This window comes from Ambystoma mexicanum, chromosome 3p (genome assembly GCF_040938575.1).
Source record: "Ambystoma mexicanum isolate Mex_15411 chromosome 3p, UKY_AmexF1_1, whole genome shotgun sequence".
Taxonomy (NCBI): Eukaryota; Metazoa; Chordata; class Amphibia; order Caudata; family Ambystomatidae; genus Ambystoma; species Ambystoma mexicanum.
Genome location: NC_090925.1, coordinates 521362628 through 521387316, shown reverse-complemented (window position 1 = coordinate 521387316; position 24689 = coordinate 521362628). Strand labels below are relative to the sequence as shown.

The following is a 24689-nucleotide window of genomic DNA, read 5'->3' as shown; positions in this document are numbered from 1 at the left end:
GTTCTTGCCCCCCACTGTAACTATGTGTGCTCTCTTTGTTCTCGTGTTGGTTCTAGAGTAGTCGCTCACCTTGATTCCTCGCTCTGGTCTCTTATAAAGCCCTCTGATAGCCCAGGGTTACTTGCACTTCGTGCAATTAGTAACGAAATAATTAAATGCTAGATCAGAAATCTACAAAATCTACCTTGAGGGGGTCATCAAGGCACTAAAAGAAATGTCATGCCTTGGTAAAAAAAAAACCTTCCTAAAAAAAAAAAAGACAACAATGTAATTCTTCCAATTTCTGTCTGATCATAACAGTCCAACCATCCAACCAATGCAAAAATCCCAAACACAGGGTGGCCACAGGTGTAAATATCCGGTCCAGTAATACATCAAAGAAGAACTATTGCTTCTCAACGTACTGCCCCCTCACACAACACAATCTTCACCCCGAAGACCCTCACCACAAAAGATCTCCTAAAGAGCCTGTGTACCACCAAGGCCGCAGGCTCCACAGCAGACCCATTGCTCAACACCCTGATGAAAAACAATGGAACATGATTTGCTGCGCTCCTCCCCCACACTCACCACACCCTGACCCCTGGCAGCTCATCAAAAGCAGACCATCAAGCACACAACCTAGACACCCAAACAAGGCTCTGTACATGGCCCTAAATGATGTCTGGACTGCTGCCTCATTTTAAAAAAGAGACCCTAGATTCAAGCTAAACTACAACAATCAGACCATTCACCAATCTCCCCTGCCTGACCAAGGACCTGGGCAGCTCAGTCACCGGCCGATGAAATGATTCCAGGACCAAAGCAGAAACCTTGGCCCTCTCGAAAAATGTTTTTTCGCCTCTTTGCTGGCGCGGAAACTGCTCTTCCAGCAGTAATGAAAGACCATGTTACAGTCAAGCACAGGAAATGCACCCACTTGTTCCCCTCCTGGGCCTGTCAGTAATAACTGAATAAGAGTCTTAGACACATTCCACAAAACACATCATCTACTTCATCCATAATAGAACATGTAGTCCTGGCTCTAAGACTGCAGCCCAACCTCTGCTTGAATTGGAAGTCCCCAAACTTGCTCCTTCTCAGTTCTTTGACACCATATATATGAGCACCCTTAGTGTCGTCCCTGAAGCCTCCGAATTAGGCCTCGACATCTACTTTGAGAGTATCCTGCGGTAGCTGAGTCTTTCAGGCGGGCTGTAGCAGAAATCCATACACACTTCCAGCATCCCTAGCAAAATTGGCCACATAAAATGAGCTTGAACATCTGTTAGCAGGTTTCCTAACAGAAGACCTCGGGCAGCCTGCATCCAGTACAAACCACCACATTAAGGAATTCACATCTATCGATGGAATGTTAGAGCAAATCCTAAGTATCCCTTCTAGCATCTACAATGCACTCCCCTTCGAGTCATATGTGAATGCAGTTGTATTCGCCAACTTCAAGACCCTAGGCTTTGTCCGCAAGCCCTTCCTTGGATAATAATCCACATACGCGTCTTTATGAAGCTCCACCTCTTCACCATCCATTGAAAAGCATTAATGTTGAACTACTCAAAAATGTAGAGGTTTTAAAAAATCTGGCAGCAATCTTCTCTTTGAGCTCAGCAAGGGACACCACCACACTGATAAAACTGTCCATTATCTCCCAGTTTGAGAGCTGCCAATTAGCAACTCCAGGTGTAGGCCACAAATGTCTCTTCACCGTGCCCCTAAATGCTTTGAAGTGGCTATACCAGGGCACTCCCTCTCACAGGCCCTGTGCTCCCACACATTCAGTACAGATCCCCCACCTCCCACCAAGAAGTCAACCGTCAAAAGTAAGTGCTTGCTTGTCTAGAGCCCAGCTCTGTGGAATGCCATAGCCCAGATATCGGAAACCTCTGCAGAACACCAGGCCTTTCACAAAAGCCCCACGTTTGGGCTCTTCAACTAAGCATTAGCACATGCAGCAACCCGAGTCCCCTGAGGCCCTGTCTACACACCATCAGACTTGCATGAGCTGCAGGGTATCATGAGAGTCATAAAAATAATCTCATCTCTTCCCAGTTTTTATTCTCTTTTTTCTGTCCTGGTAATCGTCTTTTCCTCCTCCTCCTAGTTCTTTTCTTCCTCTGTGTTGCCTTTCTTCTCCCGTTTTCCTTTCTTCTCTCTATTCATTCCTTGTTGGCTTGCACCTTCTTCTAAATCCTTTTCCATGTTCCAGACCTTGTGTCCTTGCCCCCTTTTTCCTTCATAATTTCATTATTTCCCTTTTATTCTTTCCTCCCTGACTGGCTCTTATTTGTCCTCTTTACTTTTCTTAGGTTATCATTCCCTCAATTGTTTTCTTTCTTGCTTCATTGTATTGACCTTGATCTTCCCCTCCCCTCTGTTCGACTTTTCTTCTGTTACTCCTTAGTCCCTTCCCCACCCAGCATTTTTCTTTCCCTGCCTACCTTCCATTCCTTGCTGCATTCCGTTGTCACTTACTCCCTTATTTCCATTGCCACCCCACCTTTCCTTTTTCCCGGACTACCTTCTTTTGTGCCTTCCTGCAGCCACCCTCAATGTAATCTTTCTTTCCAGACTCCACATAAGGACAATGGATCACAGAGATTGAAAGGCCTGACGATAAAAGGACTTTCTAACTTTCCAAACTTTGATTTCCCATCTCATTGAAAGACCTCATGAAACCATGCATTTTGCGCAGTCCTTTCTGACATTCTAACATCTGCCCATTCGTGAGACTCTCGCGCAAGGTGGCAGACACTGATGACGTGGTTAGTCTTCCACTGATCTTCTCAGGAAATCAGGACACGTGTCTGTGTTTGCTACTTTAATGGAGAAATGTTATCTCAGATTGCAATTTTAACACACTCCCACTTTTCAGGGCCCTGAGAGAGGTTGCGTGCACGACTTATGTTCCTGACCATAACCCCACGTCCTCAATCTCACGTCCTCTTTTTGTTTAAAGGTAGTGGTCAACTGTGCCTCAAACAGACAACGATAAGCTCCCTCTGTTGGGAATGCTTGCCTTTGCCCACTGCTTCTTGCTACCATTGAGTGCAGATACCCACTGATGGATGTCCCCTTTGCTTCATTGAACTCCCTGCTTCCGCTTACCTATTACACTCGTGCTCATCTGGAGAAACAAAGCAGTGTCCCTTGTCTCCTGTTTCCTCCTGCTGCGCAACATCTGTGCTCCCTCCACCACACGCTTATCTCGATAATCTTAAGAGAAAGCTCAATACCTGGAGGAATGCAACAATCACCGCAGGATATGCTGGGGCCGGTTCTATACTCATGATCTTTCCCATCTTTTCTTACCCCAGATGGAGCCTATAAGTGTCCAACAACATCCTATGATGAGACTTCCCCGAAGAGGACTGATTTCTGCAGCTCCAACAGCGAGTGCGCCCCCAACGCCACATGCTGCATGAAGAATGGCGGGAAGACCTGTCACCCATCAGTGGGAGGTGTGTGAAAGAATTTAAGCTCCTTTTTACTGCTGAAACCGCCCTGTGTAAGTGTGACACGGTTAGAATTGCCATCTCCAGTTTACTATGGTATATCCGTGTATTGCCACACGTACTGGCGCGTGTCCTCATACTGACACAAACTGCTTGTTTGCTTCTTTTTGAAAATAAAACGCAAACTGCTCTTTTCGTTTGGTTAATACGGTGCATTCCTCCACAATCCAAAAGTGGAAGGGGCGGCAGATCTAGAATGAGAGAGGGTAAAGGGGAGGCAGCCAAAGCGGCTGTTCGGTGCGAGGACCCTAGGGTAGGCTCCAGGTTTATCAAATCTGATTTGGAAAGAGCTGCAAAACCTCATGTTTCTGTGTCTTTCTGTCTTTCAGTGAAGTCGGGTGAATGCCCACCTGATCCGATACGGTGCATCCGTGGTATACGGCCTGCATGCCTCGATGACAGCACGTGTCAAGGAAACGAGAAATGCTGCAGCTCCAAATGTGGAATGGAGTGTCTCCCTCCCATTAAAGGTAAAGTGGCGAGGGCTCCAGTTCATAGCACGCCTAGTGATCGCCTAGTGATCGCCTGCTCCCCAGGGTCCTCCTGACGCATCCCCCTTCATTCAGGAGAATTTAACATTTGTTTTGCAGCCACTCGTAACAATCAAGCATGCAAAGACCGTCGATAAAACAGAAGAACAAGGTTTGCGACGAGGCGGCATCTCCATTCGTTGCCAGTGGCAATATTGTCAGAAACCTGCTGTTGCCATCCATGCCAGTACCATCAGGCCCTTCCTGTGCCAATGACCTTATTGTTAGTATGTTCAGTACCAATGCTCCCATACCAAGTGCCTCTGATTACATGAATAGACAGAGACCCCAGTACCTCCAGTGGCAGTATATGAAGGCAGTGTGGGTACCAGTATGTTCCCGATCCCACTACCATTCCATTGCCCGGGAATGGGCAAATACTGGGTCATTACGGCCCAGCTGGACCGGTAATTGCCCATTCCCGGGAGCCGGTAAAAAATGCTCCCCATTCAGAATGGTGCCGGTACATCCGGCATGGTCTGCTCGCGGGTGCCGGTCCGGGGCGAGAGGCACCCGCGAGCAGAACTCATAGTTTGCCGGTACGGTAACAATGGTACTGGCAAGATTACCAGTACCGTTGTTGCTGTACCGGCAAACTTGTAATAAAGCCCTATGTCTGCGTCATTGCCCCCAGAATACCAGCGCCCACAGACCTCATCAGCGTTAATGTTCCTATTGCTAGTACACCAAAATGGCCATCATTGCTAGCGCCTTAGCTATCACCATTGACATAATCGTGGAACACCAGCCCCACCCAGTCATTGTCAGTGTCGATGCTCTAGTCACCTTCAATAGACACGCCCACCGTTATTGCAGGCCCCCCCCCCCGCCCCCAGTTACCATTGTTGTCATCATCCCAGATTCATTATGTTGGAGTTACCATTAGTGTCAGTATCCCGACTGCCAGCACCTGGCGTTGACAGAATTACCAGCACACTGTCACCATGGTGACTGCGTGTCTCAATTAATTCCACTCTCACCCACAGCCATAACACCCACCATCTCTGTGCATCTCACTGCTCGTGCCTGTGGTCACCATCCATGCCAGGAGCCCCAGTCGCAGTATCCCTTTCTTTATACTGTACTGCGCCTCCAAAACACAGTCACATTTAACAGGCAATTTCACTGCTGGCTGAATGGCACTCTACTAGAATGATGTTTTGTAGGGAAACAGCAGAAGCCTGGAAACTTTTTCCACGACCATCAGCGTGACCCTTGACATGTTAGTGGTACATTTGGGAATAGTGTGTGGGTTTTCCATTGACAAGCAGTCTAAATGGCGGAGATCGAGAAATTATGACAATATTCGGGTTTGAAAGAGTAACCTTTGGAAAGTTCAGTCAAAAGAAAGCATACCTTTTTCTTCATTGGGTTTTGAGGCCATTAATGGCTGCCCTCACTGAAGCCAAGCAAAGTGAGCTTCACCTTGAACCAGCCAGCCTTTGCGCTATGGGTCCATTTACGGTTTGAGTAGTTAATTATATTTGTTTATAACTCATTTGTCATCTATTTTTGTATTATTTGAAATATTTGGCAAACAAAACAAACATCAATGTTAAAGGATAGTTCCGGGACTTTTTTTTTATTGTCCCTACGGGTCGGCCATGTGTTTGTAAGCATAAATCGGTAGATCGTAGGAAACTTTCCTATGGACCTTACCCGACTTTTCGCCCATTATCGCACTCGAAATCAGCCTCCATTTTGTGATAATCCTATCATTCCGCCGCATCGACCTGGCTCACCTGCCTTTGCGGCACTAAATCAAATCCCCCGCCCCTGAAACAGACATTATCAAAACATTCATATTCCCCGCCTCTCTCCGTGACGTGACTGTGCTGCGTAGGCAAACGCGCCCAGGCGTCTTCTACGCGACTCCACACAGACCCCGGAAATCAACACAGATCAGCTCACAATACAGCGCGCCACAATTCGGAATATGAAACTGTACTTTGAAATCAAACCGCAAGATTGTAAATGTGGTAAAGTACATTTATTAGACATCAAATGTTTAGAGAATATTCAGCGATTTGCATTTTTATTTGCTCATGTTCCAAAAAGTTCGTATTGAGGAACGCGATGGTCCTTTGCTGTACACAGGGTCTTAGAGCATCTCACAATACACAATTCGGAATGTGAAACCGTGGTTTAAAAGCAAACGGCAAGATTGTACATTTGGCAAAGTACGTTTATTGGACATCAAATGTTTAGAGAATATTCAGCGATTTGCATTTTTCTTTGCTCTCGATCCAAATTAGTTCGTCTTGAGGGAAGCGATGTTCGTGTGCAGTAGACAGGGTGTTGGTTTACGATAAAAATAAGCTCTTCGGTCGCACTGATAATCGCATGGCTGTTCCAACAACGAGGCACTAGGCCACCACAACGGTAGGTATGTTGCATCTAACCGTTAGTACCGCGTAAGGGCATACTTGTACTTGGCGATCGTCCCATAAAATGGTCAGGGTGGTAACGTTGTTCACGCGGAGAAGCAACTGGCGGCTGTAGAAGCCGTCCGCCGGTGTCTGGTACTCGTGACACAGACAGTAGTGAGTGATGTACCTAAAAACATAAAAAATGAAATTAGTCTCACCATCAGATCCTTATTAAAATCAAAGCGAGGACAGCGCTACTGGGTGTACACAAGTGTTTAAAGGCGTGGCGAGGCAGGGAGGGGGGGGGAGTGGAGTACAAGGTAAGTAGCATAAAATAATAAATAAATAGGGCCAGCTGGTGGCAAGTGCAAGGTAAGTGCAGAACAAGTGCTGGGAAGGGGGGCTGTAGGATACTGAGACAGTCCCCCAGTGCAGGGGTTGACAGGGAGGCAGTGCAGGTGGAGAGTGGAAGGGCCCAGGACCGAGGTCGCAGACAGTGGACCAGTTGTAGCAGGGGAGAGGGAGAGAGAAAGCAGAAGCAAAGAGGAAGGTTTTGAGGTGCTTCAGTAAAAGCAGATGTTTCTCCTCAAGATAGTGCGCGGTAGAAAACAATATGCCACATAGAACAAACAAGTACAACTGAACCCGTCTTTAAAGCCACTGTATAGTAATGAAATTGCGGTATACACTCATCAAAAGTTACTTACATTATATTTGCATTTTCCATTGTGTCTCTGTGTAGGGCAGACCCGAAACACCACTCCTTTGCCGACGTTACTTCTTCTAATGAACGTGGCTCATCGTTTCGTTTCTGAAATTTTATTCATTATCTTTTCATAGTCTTTCAGGATGGTCCCGGCCTGTCAAGGTCAAATCACAATAGAACCTTATACTGGGTCGTGGGCCGTTCCGCCACCCGAGCAAAACATCAAAGCAGCTGACCTTCACTTTCAGCGAGCACACATTTCTAGTTAGCTGCAGTCAGTGTAAGGGCAGCTTGTCTGCGTGCCTTTTTTTTTATTGTCCCTATGGGTCGGCCATGTGTTTGTAATACGGAAACATTCTATAATTTTTGTAAAAATGATTTATATTACTGTTTGGTTTAATTGCAATGGGCCTGCAACATGAGGAGACTCGAGAGAACAGACAATCAAATTCCAATCATTTAAACCGTGATGTGTATTTCTCAATGAGCTCTGCTTTAGGTGGACATGGAACAGAGGCAATGTTGGGTGGCAATGCAGTTGTCCCCTGCATAGGTTCGTTCACCACTCCATGTATGTGCCTATCGAGGACATCTACGATAAGTCTCTCAATAAACTCATATTGCATATCCTCAAACACTGGTTTGATCACCCATTGTTTACTTCTTTTAGCGAAGGCCTTATTGTAGCGAAGCGTCCCTAAAGTTCCGGTCGTCCTACTTTGTTGACGGCCAACATTATGGTTATGTGCCAAGACCGCTAGAAGAGTCCGATTTATCATGCCTTCCATGCCAAAATGCAATCTTTTGGGCCTGTACTTTAGGCACATATTGTGGAACACCTCCAAATCTCCTGTGTGGCAGAATTCCGTGAGTCCCCTCAAATCTCTTGTTATAGTTTTATCAAATACAATCTTTTCAATGGCCTTGTGAGTGGGTGATGAAGGAATCAACCACTTCTTCTTCCGTGCCTCCTCTGTGGACAAATGGCCATGTTCACATTTGTGGAAATGCTCATTTGTCGACCATCGATGTACGTTGCTACAGTGCAACATTACTGACCGCCATTTTTCCAGTAGAATTTCCAACGACCCTTCACATGTTTTTGAGCTCCACCAAAGATGGTTGCTGATTGACTTGGACCACTGTGAAATACCTTGCATATTTTTTTTTTTTCCTGCAGCCGACAATTTTTTATTGATTGTTTTTGCAAGATGCCATACGTCAAATTGGTGATTTATATTTTTGTACTCTTCTCTCATTGTCTTGGCAATTGAAACGTGTCTGTCCGTGGCTATCAGGTCGATCACCATTCCCCGCGATTGTAGTTCTTGCATTGATGCTACAAAGCCAACTTTCTCCATGGCCACTGAGGATGTACTTTGTGACACCTGCACGACCACCGAACTCACAATTTTCTTACTTTCCATGTCCTGAAAGTGGTAGGTGCAGTACTTGGCTGAAAATCCTGGGCTGTCGCACTGTCCATCACCGGCTAGCCTGAACCGTTTGCCCGCGAATGTACTATCAATAGACATTTTTTCCATTCTCCAAGCTTCGCTAATGGCTGGAAATAGATAATCGGTTTGGTATTTGTAGAACTGAGTTTTCGCAATGAAATGGATTCCCACAAACTGAAAGAAAGACTCTAACTTTTTAAAACTTGAACCACTAAAAAGTGCAGCCGCTGCACAAAGTAGATTGCCTGCTGGCAGTTGCCCCAGCATGGGTTGTGCAGACCATGCGAACGGATGATATTGTGTACAGGTGGCATGTATTTTAAGGTTAGTGCCTCGAATTGCACGAGTCACATTAATCAATGGCTCCCCACATACTTCCCCACCAACCCAATGCCCACATTTCATCATCATAATAACATCCATCAAACAGCTATCGAATACAATGAATTTGGCCTCTTTCCTTATACTGTCACTCTGCGTCCCAGCTGGTTCGGCCTGTAACGTTGAGGACATGTCACTCGCATGAAAGGTACAATCTCTGATATCGTCTTCCGCTATGCTGAGTGATATTGATGGTGTTTCATTGTCGTCCACTTCATTCGCTTCCATTGCAACATCTGTTCCTTGTCCGGAGATGGGAGAAAAAAACAATGTCTTCAACTTTCGCGCGCTCTTATTTTTTGCGGGTGTGGATTCTGTGAATTGATGTCCGACTGCATCCAAACTACTAGGAGGACATTCACTATCAATGGCTGGTGGTGGTATAGCTCCGTTGTCAATCACTTCATATTCTTCCCATTGGCACGATGCATCTCCAGTCTCAAGTCCCTGCCAAAAGGTTTGACAAGCAACATCTCTCGTTCGCTTCACTGTCTGTGTAGATCTAGTTCGTACACCCACTCGCAACTAGAGGACAGATTGGAAAAGGGATGTTCAGTTTAAACACAACTTACAGTATTGAACTATTAACAGTGAAAAACAACATAATATAGTGACCAGGACACTAACCTTCTTTTGCTTTCTTTTCTTTGAAACTTTCTTGCCTCGAACTTCAACATCTGGACGCTGTTGCTCCGACTCGTGTGTGCATGTCTCCACTTCCTCTTGCGCTGCAACGACTATAGTTTCATGATAAGCACATCCATCACGCACTGACGCTCCATCGACTCCCTGAAACATAGAACTTTCATTAGTATGTATAATAATATTGAAAACACAAAATGTACTTGGGGACCAATACCCACGTACATCTCAATAGCAAAACACGAATGAACGCTTTGTGTAGAACATTCAAACGACAATTATTCACGCATTGTTGATCTAGTTAGATGGAACTGTCAAGATCCATACCTCGGGCTCCGCATAGACTTCCATTGATGATATTATTGAAGATGACGCTTCAGCAACTCCCTGAAACACAGTAATTGCATTAGTATGGTTTTCTATTTTGTTTAAAAGAACATAAACTTTCTGCAGGCGTCAACGGCTCATCTAAATAGACCTGCACAAATGATCAGTTGTCTAAAATAAATAATGGATATCTAAATATGATTCGATTTGCTCCATCGTTGGAAGTGTCACCACCCAGAGATCTGCATCAACTACTAGGGGTGATGTTCTTGTTGAAGAAGCTCCGTCAGATCCCTGAAACATAGTACTTGCGTTAATAAAGAAGGAAGTATAGCGGATGTAATCACGTCATTTGATCTCGCATGATTGATCTGTCAGTATCCATACCTCGAAATGCATAAGAACATCAAGGGACGCTGTAACTGCGGTGCACACTTCTGCAAGCTGTTGCGCCGACCCGTAACTGCATGCTCCCCCTTCTTCTTGGACTAATGCTCCATCGACTCCCTGAAACATAGGACTTTCATTAGTAATGAACACAATATTGAAAAAAGAAGACACATAGGAGGGCGACGACAGAAGGACATACCAATGGCTAAAAACGAAAGAAACATTGTGTGTAACAATCACGCTACAAGAATGCAAGATCTGATGATCTCCATCGATGGAACTGTCCGGAAACGTACCTCGAGCATCTGAGTGACATCTACGGTTGTCGTCAATGCGTTGGACTCCTCAGCATCTCCCTGAAAGACAGTACTTGCATTATTTTGGATCAATTAAAACTATTGATTTACATGCCTAAAACAAGTCAGTGTCAGAATAGCTAAGTAAGATTACCCGATAGGCGCTTGAAGTGGCTGATGACTGCAATAACGACACGGATGGAGAATCTTCCGCCTTCATATTGAGTGGATACATAAATGGGGAAATTATTGTTAGCTAATGCTACACACTACCGCAAGGCCGAGAGACAAATACGTAAACTTGACTCACCAGTGGAGGGATGTGGACGAATAGAGTGGGAATAGCGGTTGAGAGCAATTTTCGCCTCGCTCGCGGTGTTTTCTTCTTTATTAGCAATGATGTGGAGTACATGTCTGGGCTAAAGTGCCTGCTGCAGATGCGGTATCGATCACCCCTCTTGTCCGCAAAGACTTCTAGGACTCTACTTTCTATCTCAGAGGCTGGATATCCGCAATATCGGACCCATTCTCTTATCTGATCTATTGTCTTAGGGAAAACATGCATTATAGTACCTTCAGATTTGTTATGAGTCTTCGAAGGGCAACCGCCAATGGAACAGGCAGGCATTATGGAAAGTTCTGAAAAGTAAAGATCAACAATTCTCTATGAATACCAATGTAAACTCAGAACATGTGACTAGTTCCTTGCATGTACTGTCTTGAACGAAAAGAAATTGGACGCAAAATGATTATGGTACATGGCCTTACCTTGACGAACAAACAGTTAGATGCAGGGATCAGAGTAGTTTCTTGTCGTAGAACAGGGAGCAGTTCACAGGTTGCAAACTGACGAGTTTCCTCGAAGTGGTCACGGAAGTTCACAGAGACGAAGAGCAGATAACCAGCACCTTCGCGGGTTGACTAGCAAAGCGCAAAGAAGTTCTCATTAGAATATGAAGTGGGTTATAAAGAATTCGAAACAGGGGTGTGTTTGTGAATGAATGACGTGTATATGTCGTGGCATTATGCGGTTTGCAGGGGGCCGTCCAGCGTGAGGGGGGATGCTTGGCAGGAGACACGGGGTCTGGAGGTAGACATGGGAACAACAACCCATGCTCTATAGACCACTTTGAAGTGTACATGGTCTTTGGCACTTCTTGGCCTTTATCGCTCCCTGACTGCTCCAGTTGCCAGCACAAGTACCCCGGTGCGACCTGCCTTTGATACGGCGGGGGGTGGATTGGGGCGGTGGTCGTGCAGACAAGACACAGGAAGACTCGTGAATGGAGACACACTTATGTGGATTGCAGGGGGCCGTCCAGCGTGAGGGGGGATGCTTGGCAGGAGACACGGGGTCTGGAGGTAGACACGGGAACAACAACCCATGCTCTATAGACCACTTTGAAGTGTACATGGTCTTTGGCACCTCTTGGCCTTTATCGCTCCCTGACTGCTCCAGTTGCCAGCACAAGTACCCCGGTGCGAACTGCCTTTGATACGGCGGGGGGTGGATTGGGGCGGTGGTCGTGCAGACAAGACACAGGAAGACTCGTGAATGGAGACACACTTATGTGGATTGCAGGGGGCCGTCCAGCGTGAGGGGGGATGCTTGGCAGGAGACACGGGGTCTGGAGGTAGACACAGGAACAACAACCCATGCTCTATAGACCTCTTTGAAGTGTACATGGTCTTTGGCACCTCTTGGGCTTTATCGCTCCCTGACAGCTCCACTTGCCAGCAGCGCAAGTACCTTGGTGCGAACTGCCTTTGATAGGGCGGGGGGGGGTGGATCGGGGCGGTGGTCGTGCAGACAAGACCCGTTTGCCGCAGGGCCTCACCAAGGAGAGGCCATCTAACTGAATGTAAGAGGATGGCTGCAGGATCTACTACATGGAAGGTAGGGGGGTGAGTTTATAAATACCTCACCCTCCCAGGAGAATATACACTAGATTCATTTAAAAAATCAAAACAACCATTGTTAAAATATATGTTGGGCTTTATTTTAGATTTTAGTTAAACATAAATAATAAACATTACACATTGTAAAGTTGAGGTTGCAGCACATCGAGGGAAAATCCGCGGTATTGTCCACTGTCACTGGGGAAATGTTGTCTAATGGCAAGTACCGCACAGGCAGGTATTACTCTCCGAACGCGGTGTCCGAGCCTGCCGTGAAGCCACCAAGTGAAGCAACGATAGGCCACCAGCCTGTACCACCTGTGAAAAAAAAAGATGCAAACTGTATTAAACTGACCAAACTTTCTTATCAATGTCGATTCAGGTAACACATGTCATTTTTCTTAGAAAAAAATTATATCTAGAAAATGCACTATATGGAACCAATTTACATGCGTTCGAATGATATGTAAATGTAATTTTATATGTGGGAGACGACCATGAAATAGTGGTGGCATCACTGACATCACAAACAGAGTATACTTACTCGTTACTCGGATTACGCGGACGAACAGTGCCACGAAGTTCGTGCATAAGCACCATCATCATCCTCAACACTGTCCGTGAGAGGCAGGCTTCCCTGAACTCTGGCAGCTCGGTGATGCATTGCGGACTTTGCTCGCCTTCCTGCAGACTTTGCTCGCTTTCCGAAATGTAAGCCAAGCACCCGGAATTTTCACGGCAGCAGCAGTTCTCCTCCTCAGTTGGCATTAGCTCGCACCGATTGCACGTGCACCAGGTGGAGACGCCGTCCATGCGACATGGTCCAGGCTCTTCATCCGTTGACTGGTCCTCCCAACTGCCGTCCGAATCCCCATCGTTTTCGCGTGCTTGCCTTTCCAGTAGTTCTTCCTCGGTGTACTCGGGCTCGTACATATACGGCATTATTGTAGCCATTGTGTGGTAAAGAAAGTAAGATAATTTATAGCGGTGGTACTGGTATCTGTTCACACGGGCTACAATCAACGAAGGTAGCTGACCAGAGCACAGAAACGAGTCACAGAATACTCAAAGTAACACACAGAGAGGAATGGAATCGAAAATCTGCTGCTGTATGTTGTGAAACGGTCTGTTTATACTTATTGGGGAAAGAGGCGTCCTGCCATTTCCATGGCAACACGTCAATAGCTGAGGCGCAGCGATTGTTGACACGAGACGTGCTTGAAATGGGCAGTACGCGTCTGCTGATGTCAGGCTCAGGGGCGGGGGATTTGATTTAGTGCCGCAAAGGCAGGTGAGCCAGGTCGATGCGGCGGAATGATAGGATTATCACAAAATGGAGGCTGATTTCGAGTGCGATAATGGGCGAAAAGTCGGGTAAGGTCCATAGGAAAGTTTCCTACGATCTACCGATTTATGCTTACAAACACATGGCCGACCCGTAGGGACAATAAAAAAAAAGTCCCGGAACTATCCTTTAACATGAATCTTTGAACTGCCACATGATTCCCAACAAACGATGCCAGAACGTCCAGTCACTAGTGCTCTGTTCACAACACGCCCTCCTGCCAGACCCACAATCCACTTATCATTTTCACTTGAAAGCAATTCCCTTTTTTGCTGTGGTTCCGAAGAGATTGAATGCACCAAACAAATGGTCAAGGTTCAGTGGTGCAAAGGGCCATTCAAGCCCCACGCCTTTTTATGCGGAATTGGCCCCCTTCCGCCTGGAAGCCCCTAGATATAGCCACGCGTGAAATCCGGGCATTAACGGGTGTGCCCAAGGACGTCATTTAGGGGGTGCCAGGGGTCGCACCTGCGACCCCTGGGGTCTCCCTTGCTACCCCTAAAAAACTAAAGAAAAAGAAAGTTCTTTTTTAAAAAATTTTACATTTTTTACCTTAAGCTGAGGCTCCTGGGCTGTAGCCAGCAGGCAGCATGTGGCTCTTTTTTCTGGAGTGGCTGTTTTTCTGATAGATTAAACTGGTAAGATAGCTCAGTGAGTTGAGCGCTCGCTACTGCAATGTGTGTGTGAATGGCAGGTTGCAGGTTGAACTCCCGGCAAGGTCAACTCAGCCTTTCATCCTGCTGAGGTTGATAAATGAGTACCAACACAGGTTGGGTGATATTGTATGTATATTTGTTCTATATGAAGCACTTAAGCGTAAGTACTATACAATAACACATCATTATCGTTTGGCCTTGGACGCCTGCTTGCATTCACAGTTATTTGGTAATATGGCCTATACGCGCTGATATTAATAATACATATGGTTATCCATTCTTGTATAAATGCATATCACTTTACAGTGATATTGCAAGCATATTTTTTGAAGTGTACTTAGAAACAATGCTGTGTGGTGCCACTTCCTGTTTTGTCAAGTGGTGAAAGGCTGTGTTCCATCGCTTCCCGTGATGTCACTTTGGGGTGGCGTCAAATGACATCACTTCCTGTGATATCATCAGAGGTCGAGGGTTGTGTGATGTCACTTCCGCTACCCCTGGCATTTTGGTGAAATGATGTCCTGGGTGTACCCCAGAGAGCACAGACAACACACCAGTATATACCCGTGAGCCAACAAATCTGCTACCAACACCATTGCATGAGTTTTGCAGATTTTCAGTGTAAACTTTACCACTTAGAATGGGTGTTAGAATTCATCAAGTGACTGAGGACATGAATGCTGGAAGCATTTCCCTATTTTGCAATCCTCATTCTCTTAGATTACCAATCAGAGAGGCAGGCCAAGAAGCTTGTATCTGTTGAATATTACAGCAGAGATGCCCCCAGCTCATAAGAAAGCCAGAAAAGGTGCACACCGTTCATTTATCCTTTGTCGGATAATGTAGGCATCCTTGGGTAAGATGTGAGCATCCAACACTTACTTTTAATGGAACTGGTAGCCCTTGAAGGCCTGCTTTTGATTGGGCTTTTGGGTTGCAACCAAGGCGCATCATTTGTACAACTTTGTGAATACCACAGAGAAATCCCTGCTACATTGAAGCACGTAGAGAACTGTAAGAAAGTATTGAAGGGAACATGGAACACACTTACAAAGATGTGGGAAATTTGATTGATAATCAATACCTCTTAATATAAGTTTTTTCCCCAAGTTACATAAGCACTTGCTAGACACCCAAGTGCCAGCTGTGCTAGAGCGTGTTAAAGCTCAGGATAAGGATTTCAGAAAAAGGGCGCATGACGGTGTGGGATCAATACAACACTGCAGACCTAGATTCAAGTGCACAAGTGAGGGCTAGATGAAGGCCTAGAAGCAAGAAGAAAGTTGAGCAAAACAGGATTTGCCACACATACTCTGCTTGGAATAGGGAAAGCATAAACATAACAGCAAAGAAGGGGGGACTTGGTTACTCATTCCAGAAGGAATGGAGCTTAGGGTCTCGTTTTAGGTCTCCTCTAGGCTTAGTGGGATTGTGGGATAAAGGAATGGTTGAACTCCTGCTAGATCTAGGGTAGCCCCTTTAACTCAAACAGGAAAGCTGCAAATACTAGTCTCGGAATGGAGGTCTAACAGGAATATGTGTCTGAAAAGGATTTTCCCAAAACAGGTCCTAATGTCTGCATCCATATCCCTAATGCCCCATTTCAAATTCCCTACACTCAAGTAGGACATCATTTCCCAAGTGCCAATGGTCAGAGTCTTAAACCAGTTCTTGGAATAGAACTCTCAGCTCTCCTCTGTGGTTCCTTCCGGGATGTTTCTTGGTGCAGCTGGTTACCATTTACCTTCCTAGGCTCTTAAAGGTCATTGCAGCATATCCCTACCAAAGTAATGTATTTCTCTCCCTGCCTTAGGACATAACCAAGACTATTACCAGCAGGAATTCTGCCCCTCCTCCTGAGGCTTGTTAGACTGTAGTTATGCTGACCCAAACCCAAGGGTCACCCTCCTGGGCTGTATTTCTGGTTCATCCACTCCTGCCAGGTTCACAGGTCTAGTCCACAGCTTGTTAGCAACGATTCTGGCATGTACTGGCTTTTACCAGGATCTGTGTTTTAGCCTCCAGTAAGTTAGCAAAAAATCTTCTCTTGTTGGCGCTCTCTGGCTTTTAATAGGATCGGGGCTATCGCTCCCAGCAGGCTCTTTGGAGAGTGCTCTCCTTGCTGCCTGACTTCAATCAGAGACTGAGATATATTTCAGTCTGCGGTGGCCCCTTTCTTTCTCCTCTCCTTCTACTACAGCACAACCTTTCTGGACTGCCATCCTAGCTCCCACCGATCCAGGTTCCCACTGCATCTTGTCATACTGCTCAGCCTGTCTTGAATGTCGTAATAATTTGCCAGATGGTCTGGGTAATTTCTCCAAATCAACTATGGGTTCCAGAATCTGTTGTGGTTTCCTTGTCCCACCGCCTCACTATGTGTTTCACCTGCCCTCATTATCATTCTTAAGTGTTGCGGTCTTCCTCCTCTCCATGGTCAGCAATGACCTTAATATTAATGAGTATGCAGGATGAGGGCATAAGTACCCCACACTCATCTTAAGGTGAGGCAGGACTGTCTTGGAACTTGCGTGGCTCTGTACCTAAACCCCCTTTTGAACAGTTGAACGGCTCCCTAGGACTTCATGAATGCATACAATTTGCTTTTGCTTAGCTGGCTAATACTCACAAGGGGCTTGCTAGTGTGGTGTGCTGGATATTGTCTGTGTTCTATGTTTCCTTGTTGCTGGAGACTGTTGCCTACCACTGTGAGAGTCATACCATCTCAGAGTCAGCAGCCTCCAGTGATATCCCCTGACAAAGCAGGTTTGGTTGCAAAGATATTCCTCAGAATCCTCTGTGAACCAACTCCAGGAGTTGAATTGTGGAGTTGATGGCTTCTCCTGGCCCCAGAGTCTCCTTGTCCTCCAAAACCGAATTCCTAGATGTGACTTTGTCACAGGTGCAGAACAAAAAGACTGGGGGCTGACAGAAAAGGGCAGCAGAATCAATGAATCTTTAAAAGCAGGTTTTATATCGTTCATCAAAAACATGATCAACATAAACATGAGGGACAGTAGCAGGACATAGCGAAGAATGGGGTACCCAGTGGAGGTAAGGAGGAAATATTTATGATATTCTGCAGCTGTCGCGATTGTGCTGAGCAGAATCACAGGCAAGGGGTGTGCCTCCCGTAAGAGTGAACCAGCTGGCAGCAACACGGCTTACCTGGGCTTTCAGGTGACCATGGTTCCAGTAGGATCATGCTGAACTGAATGCATCCTAATTTCTCCGACACTGTTGGAGGTGGGCACACTAATGCTGGCTAGTGTCTCAGCTAACGCTCCAAGATAGCCACAAGAAGTTTATCTAAGCGCTTCCTGGGCAGTAGCTCAGAGGGACACCAGGTTGAGATGAACTAACCCGGAGAGAAGGCTTTTAGAGCCCAAGCAGTATATGTCCCTTTGGGGATGGCCTCACAAAACCATACTAAGAGGTGTATCGCAAGTGCATGGTTGCAGAGGTGAAATTAAAATGGAAGGTAGTTGTTGAAGAAGGGAACGGCTTGATCTTGTTTGGTGGATGATTGTATACTAGACAAGGGCTTGTGTAATTCTAATGTTGCAGTAACAATGACCAGGGTTGGCCAGGCTACTGATGAAATGCCCAAGGGTACAAACTCTAAGATCTGATCCTAGCACCCCAGGGGATACAAACACAAAATAGAATGTAACACAGTAGAATCCTCCAAGGGCACGGTCTATTCCAGTGGACCTCTCCCTAGGGAAAGGGACCTGAATATATAAACTGAGTTTGCTGCTACTCATTGAAGGGTTTGCCTGACTGGCCATAGTTGCTGTCAACAGGGTAACAAAATCAGACAGACTTTAAAAGACACAATGCAAGTGTTCCATCATTGGAGATTTGACATGACAGGTAGCAAGGCAAGAGAAAGGTACATTCCTGCGTTTGTTCAGGGTGTACTTCGAGAATGTCTGACTCCAATGCAAGCCAAAATGCCCTAAGCCCGGGGCACTCTGAGGTTAGTGGTAGCCCAGTATCACAGGCCAATGTTTCTTTCAACTGGATTATTGCAATGCGGTCTTCCTGGGACTACCATAATATACCACACACTGAGTGAAACCAACCCTAAACACAGGCTCTCATTTGGTACTCTTGACCTCCACGCCGGACTCATATTTCCCTAGCACTGCAGCAACTACGCTGACTGTCTGTGCCCAGCTCGACATCTGTTAGTCCCTTTGCAATGTTGAACAGGGCTTGTTATCCGCAGGCTACCAATTTCATGATTAGGAAATGCACGTTTTACTTCCCTCCTGTTATCTTCTTTCAGCTTCGCAAGGCCACATGCTGGTACCTAGGAGCACGAAGCAGGATTGGGTAGCCTGGTATTTTCACTCTGAGCTACTGAACTCTGGAAGTAGCTCCCAATGCAACTCTGTACTATAACTGACCAGCTCTAGTAAACCAATGAGATTTAATGTGTCCCCGCTGCCTCCTCCAGCTGCTCAATCCAATTGGCCCTTTCGCTTCCTTTCATTTAGGATTTCAGTGGTGGGGGCCCTTTTGGGAAGGGACATAGGTTTGCGCTTTTATAATATAACATTACCTGGACTGCAAAACCCACTCTGGAAACAGGTTCATACTGGTGATCATGGACTAGGTAATACAGTATTCAGAAGCTGTGCCTCTCTGGTGTATTCCAGCTGCAGTGTCGATAAGGGGACCCCTGTGGTTGCTAACCCGTCACCCCATTTGTTGTTTTACATCGCTGGAGTATCTCTGGCTTTAACCTGCTCAAGCTTTCCTTCATTATGAACACTGGAATGCCCAGGCCTGCAGTCTTTGGCTTGCACAGGCTGTACTCCATTATGAACAGAGGAATACCCAGGCCCACTGTGAGGAATTCAACCATCGGCACAGTGGGTGTGCACTCGGCTTGGCTTTTTTAAAATTGTATATGAAATTGAATAATGGTAGCTCAACCTCTGGGAAATGTGTGGGGCTAATTTGCACACATTTTCCCATGCTCACTGCACGACAAACACATAGACATGTGTACTCTGGGTGGACACAGCCTACAGGCGCAGTCTTCCCTATCACATTTAGTTGGAATGTGACACCCAGGAGTAGATCAAGGCCACTCAAAAGGTGAGGGCAAAACCTTCCTCCTGCAATGGCCCAATTAAATAACAAAGGCTCCATGGATCCGCCCTATCCTTTGTAAGCCCTGCTGATGGCAGCTATGCAAACTTAGGAGAGTTAATTTAAGCAGGCCCATGAGAGGCCTGGTTGCAGGGCTGACAAAAGACAGGAAACCCCAACACCTTTGATATGCATCTGTGTCAACCTGAAGCAAGCTCCCACCTCGCAGTATCAAGGGCAGTGACCTGTGATGTCTGGTACATGTGTTTACAGTAGGCAAACCCCCACAGGGGAACCCCATTCAGAGTGTAGGAGTATGTGATTTGATGGAGACAGAAAGTCTGTTCGCACCACAGATTCAAGGGAGACCTGGGGCTTTAATTAGGAACAGCAGAGAGCTCAATTAAGTAGAGAGACCATTTGATCCACAAAAGACAGGAAGATGGGTGGGACTTAGTAGTACATGTTTTCACCCCTTTACCTTTCCTGTTGCAAATCACTCTGGTTATGACCTCACACATACAGGGGATTGTTGGTGGGGTCCTAGGATTGGTTAATTAAGGTGGACTTAGCCTACACCAATCACTGGGCCCCTCTTTTGGCAGTTCTTCTGAATACTTTGCAAGGAGTAACAAAAATAACTCATTTGGACCATGGCTGAAGGTACAGTCTGCCTTGCAGCTCCCACCAGAAAAGGAAGGCCGGATTTCCAAGAGGTAAGCAAGATGCCTCCTGTGAACTTCTCCCAGGGAACAGAGGGAGATACTGAATCCAGAGTACCCTCCAAGCAGCTCCAGAAACTGTACCCAGCCAGCTCACAGCATGCCCTACTAGCCTCTGCAAGCATCCTATGTGGGAAGTGCCAGAGAGTCTCTGAACCAAACCCTGTGCAAGGCCCTTGCATGCAACACTCTAATCAGCTTTGGGCCGTCCACCTTAAAGGATTACACGAGCCCAGTGAAGAAGCTAGGAGGAGTGCATCGACAAGCATCAATCGGCGTCCGCTGTAATAGACCTTTTCAAGCCAGGCGAGCTCCTCGAGCTGCAACCCACTGCACCATTGACTGTTGTCACACTGCAGTTGCTAACATTGTCTGAGACACCTCAACCAGTGCTTCAGACCCACCAACCAGCACTGAGACAAGGATTCCGGACCCCAAGCCGTCCTGTAGGCCAGCCTGCAGCCATCCGTCCAGCCTCACTCGCCGAACTGCCTGCTGCCTGATGCCTGCAGCTGTCTCCTATCTTCAACTCTGTCGCAGAATCTGAAAGGCGCCCTGAAACCGACTCGAAGGTGTCGAGCACCAAGGCCCATAGTGACATTTTATGACCCATTGCTACCTTTGTGCTGAAACCAAGTATCCTTGAACTATTGTGATTAATTAGTTTCCCGACTACCCTCCTATCAGTATGAAGAGTGCATCCCCTTTCCTCCTAGAAACTGTCTGTCCTCTGCATTCCTTTACATGGTGGGTTGTATTTTGTAGTGTGCTAGAGCTGTCTGTTGTGATAATAATAAAGTAGATATTGTTATACAACCTTGACTGGACAGTCCATTTTATCATTGGGTAATTGCATTTTCGATGTGTTGCAACTAACCAACAATCCACGGTCTTGAGGAGATAATCCGGCCGTTCCATCCACGTTACCATAATTGGACAAGGAGGTTTATAATTTGCTTGTCTTTCCAATCTGTTCGTTCTGGTGTACTAGAGGTGTGGGGCTGATTGATGGTTTAGAAACAGATATTCATCCGTGGACCACTGGCTCCCAGGAGCTTGATTCGTCACACCCAGAGTATTTGGCTTGCACAGGCTCTCCTTCATTATGAACACAGGAATGCCCAGTCTTAGTCTTGCCCAGGGCTCCAGTCTTTGACTTGCACATGCCCTCCTTCATTATGAATGCCCAGGCCTGCAGTCTTTACCTTGCACTGAATCTCCTTCTTTATGAATCCCCAGGCCTGCAGTCTTTACCTTGCACTGAATCTCCTTCTTTATGAATGCCCAGGCCTGCAGTCTTTGGCTTGCAAAGGCTCTCCCTCATTATGAATGTCCAGTGCTGCAGTCTTTACCTTGCACTGGCTCTCCTTCATTGTGAACACCCAGGCCTGCAGTCTTTGGCTTGCACTGAATCACCTTCTTTATGAATCCCCAGGCCTGCAGTCTTTACCTTGCACTGAATCTCCTTCTTTATGAATGCCCAGGCCTGCAGTCTTTACCTTGCACTGAATCTCCTTCTTTATGAATCCCCAGGCTTGCAGTCTTTACCTTGCACTGAATCTCCTTCTTTATGAATGCCCAGGCCTGCAGTCTTTACCTTGCACTGAATCTCCCTCATTGTGAATGTCCAGTGCTGCAGTCTTTACCTTGCACTGGCTCTCCTTCATTGTGAACACCCAGGGCTGCAGTCTTTACGTTGCACAGGGTCTCCTTCATTGTGAACCCCCAGGCCTGCAGTCTTTACCTTGCACTGGTTCTCTTTCATTGTGAACCCCCAGGCCTGCAGTCTTTACCTTGCGCAGGCTCTCCTTCATTGTGAACCTCCAGGCCTGCAGTCTTTACCTTGCACAGACTCTCCTTCAATGTGAACGCCCAGGGCTGCAGTCTTTACCTTGCACTGGCTCTCTTTCATTGTGAACCCCCAGGCCTGCAGTCTTTACCTTGCGCAGGCTCTCCTTCATTGTGAATTCCCAGGGCTACAGTCTTTACCTTGCACAGGCTCTCCTTCATTGTGAACCCCCAGGGCTGCAGTCTTTACCTTGCACTGGTTCTCCTTCATTGTGAACCCCCGGGCCTGCAGTCTTTACCTTGCACAGACTCTCCTTCAATGTGAACGCCCAGGGCTGCAGTCTTTACCTTGCACTGGCTCTCTTTCATTGTGAACCCCCAGGGCTGCAGTCTTTACCTTGCACTGGTTCTCCTTCATTGTGAACCCCCGGGCCTGCAGTCTTTACCTTGCACAGGCTCTCCTTCATTGTGAACCCCCAGGGCTGCAGTCTTTACCTTGCACAGGCTCTCCTTCATTGTGAAACCCCGGGCCTGCAGTGTTTGCCTTGCACTGGTTCTCCTTCATTGTGAACCCCCAGGCCTGAAGTCTTTACCTTGCACTCGTTCTCCTTCATTGTGAACCCCCAGGCCTGCAGTCTTTACCTTGCACTGGTTCTCCTTCTTTGTGAATGCACAGGCCTGCAGTCTTTACCTTGCACTGGTTCTCCTTCTTTGTGAATGCACAGGCCTGCAGTCTTTACCTTGCACTGGTTCTCCTTCTTTGTGAATGCACAGGCCTGCAGTCTTTACCTTGCACTGGTTCTCCTTCTTTGTGAATGCCTAGGCCTGCAGTCTTTACCTTGCACTGGTTCTCCTTCTTTGTGAATGCACAGGCCTGCAGTCTTTACCTTGCACTGGTTCTCCTTCTTTGTGAATGCACAGGCCTGCAGTCTTTACCTTGCACTCGTTCTCCTTCATTGTGAACCCCCAGGCCTGCAGTCTTTACCTTGCACTGGTTCTCCTTCTTTGTGAATGCACAGGCCTGCAGTCTTTACCTTGCACTGGTTCTCCTTCTTTGTGAATGCACAGGTCTGCAGTCTTTACCTTGCACTGGTTCTCCTTCTTTGTGAATGCACAGGCCTGCAGTCTTTACCTTGCACTCGTTCTCCTTCATTGTGAACCCCCAGGCCTGCAGTCTTTACCTTGCACTGGTTCTCCTTCTTTGTGAATGCACAGGCCTGCAGTCTTTACCTTGCACTGGTTCTCCTTCATTGTGAATGCACAGGCCTGCAGTCTTTGGCTTGCTTATTATTTCATTGTGAAGGAGAGCCTGTGCAGATTGCAAAGCTGCTGCAACAAGGAATCACAGAAACACATGATTTAAAATGGTCACAACTGTTGAAGAAAAAAGGTGTACGATCTCAGCAATCAGGGTCTGAAGAAAATGAACGTGACGATTTCGCCCTCCTAGTTAAAAACAATGTGTATACAAAAGAGTAGCAATCCAGTCCTGTTTCATATGAAAATAACAATGTTTTTCATTATGACAACAGTTTTTTTTTTCTCGAAAACACTACAAACAGAAAGCTTCCACCACAAAGTGCTGGAGCCTTGAGCCTCTCGCCCCCCTCACCCCATTCCCCAGTGTCATGACCCGCCACTGCATCCAGTGAAGATGGGCGAATGTTTCTCTTCCCTGTTTTAAAGTGGAAACCAATCTAAACTGCTGTGGCTTATATGCGTTTATGTGCATGAAATTGCTGATTTAATTTGGAAAAGGGTTACACTCTATTTTCTTTGATCATTGCCCAGCATTAAGAGGCTTCTTTCTTTGGTTTAACTGCACAAAATAGAGTTTCTTTTCTGGGAGAGCCCTCTTGTGGAATAATTTGTTACTTCTGAACGGCTAGTGTAATCTCATTCCCCTTTTGATGACATTCCGGGCGCCCAGGGCGTTCAGCCCAGTTGCTACTGCTGATAGGAGGGAATGACAAGCAGCGCCTATTTGGGCTGCATTGGGGTGACAAGGTTCCACAACACCTCGACAGAAGTGGTCATGGACCCCGATCTGTGCTTAGCACCACATGCCAGCAATCATCATGGACACTGATCTACTCTTAATACCCATCACAAGCCAGCATCATGGACACTGATCTATTCTTAATACCCATCACAAGCCAGCATCATGGACACTGATCTATTCTTAATACCCATCACAAGCCAGCATCATGGACACTGATCTATTCTTAATACCCATCACAAGCCAGCATAATGGACACTGATCTATTCTTAATACCCATCACAAGCCAGCATAATGGACACTGATCTATTCTTAATACCCATCACAAGCCAGCATAATGGACACTGATCTATTCTTAATACCCATCACAAGCCAGCATCATGGACACTGATCTATTCTTAATACCCATCACAAGCCAGCATCATGGACACTGATCTATTCTTAATACCCATCACAAGCCAGCATCATGGACACTGATCTATTCTTAATACCCATCACAAGCCAGCATCATGGACACTGATCTATTCTTAATACCCATCACAAGCCAGCATAATGGACACTGATCTA

At 46.5% G+C, this 24689-nt stretch overlaps 1 protein-coding gene across 6 annotated transcripts in view; it reads left to right on the top strand.

Moving 5' to 3' along the window:
- The window catches only part of LOC138580567 (WAP four-disulfide core domain protein 3-like), a 96559-nt gene that overhangs the window by 16554 nt on the left and 55316 nt on the right, over positions 1-24689 (top strand). For all 6 annotated transcript variants that reach the window (XM_069651215.1, XM_069651212.1, XM_069651214.1 and 3 more), the window contains exons 3-4: positions 3312-3455; positions 3839-3979. In XM_069651215.1, coding sequence (XP_069507316.1) covers positions 3312-3455; positions 3839-3979 — 285 coding nt within the window. The remainder of the gene's footprint in view (positions 1-3311; positions 3456-3838; positions 3980-24689) is intronic.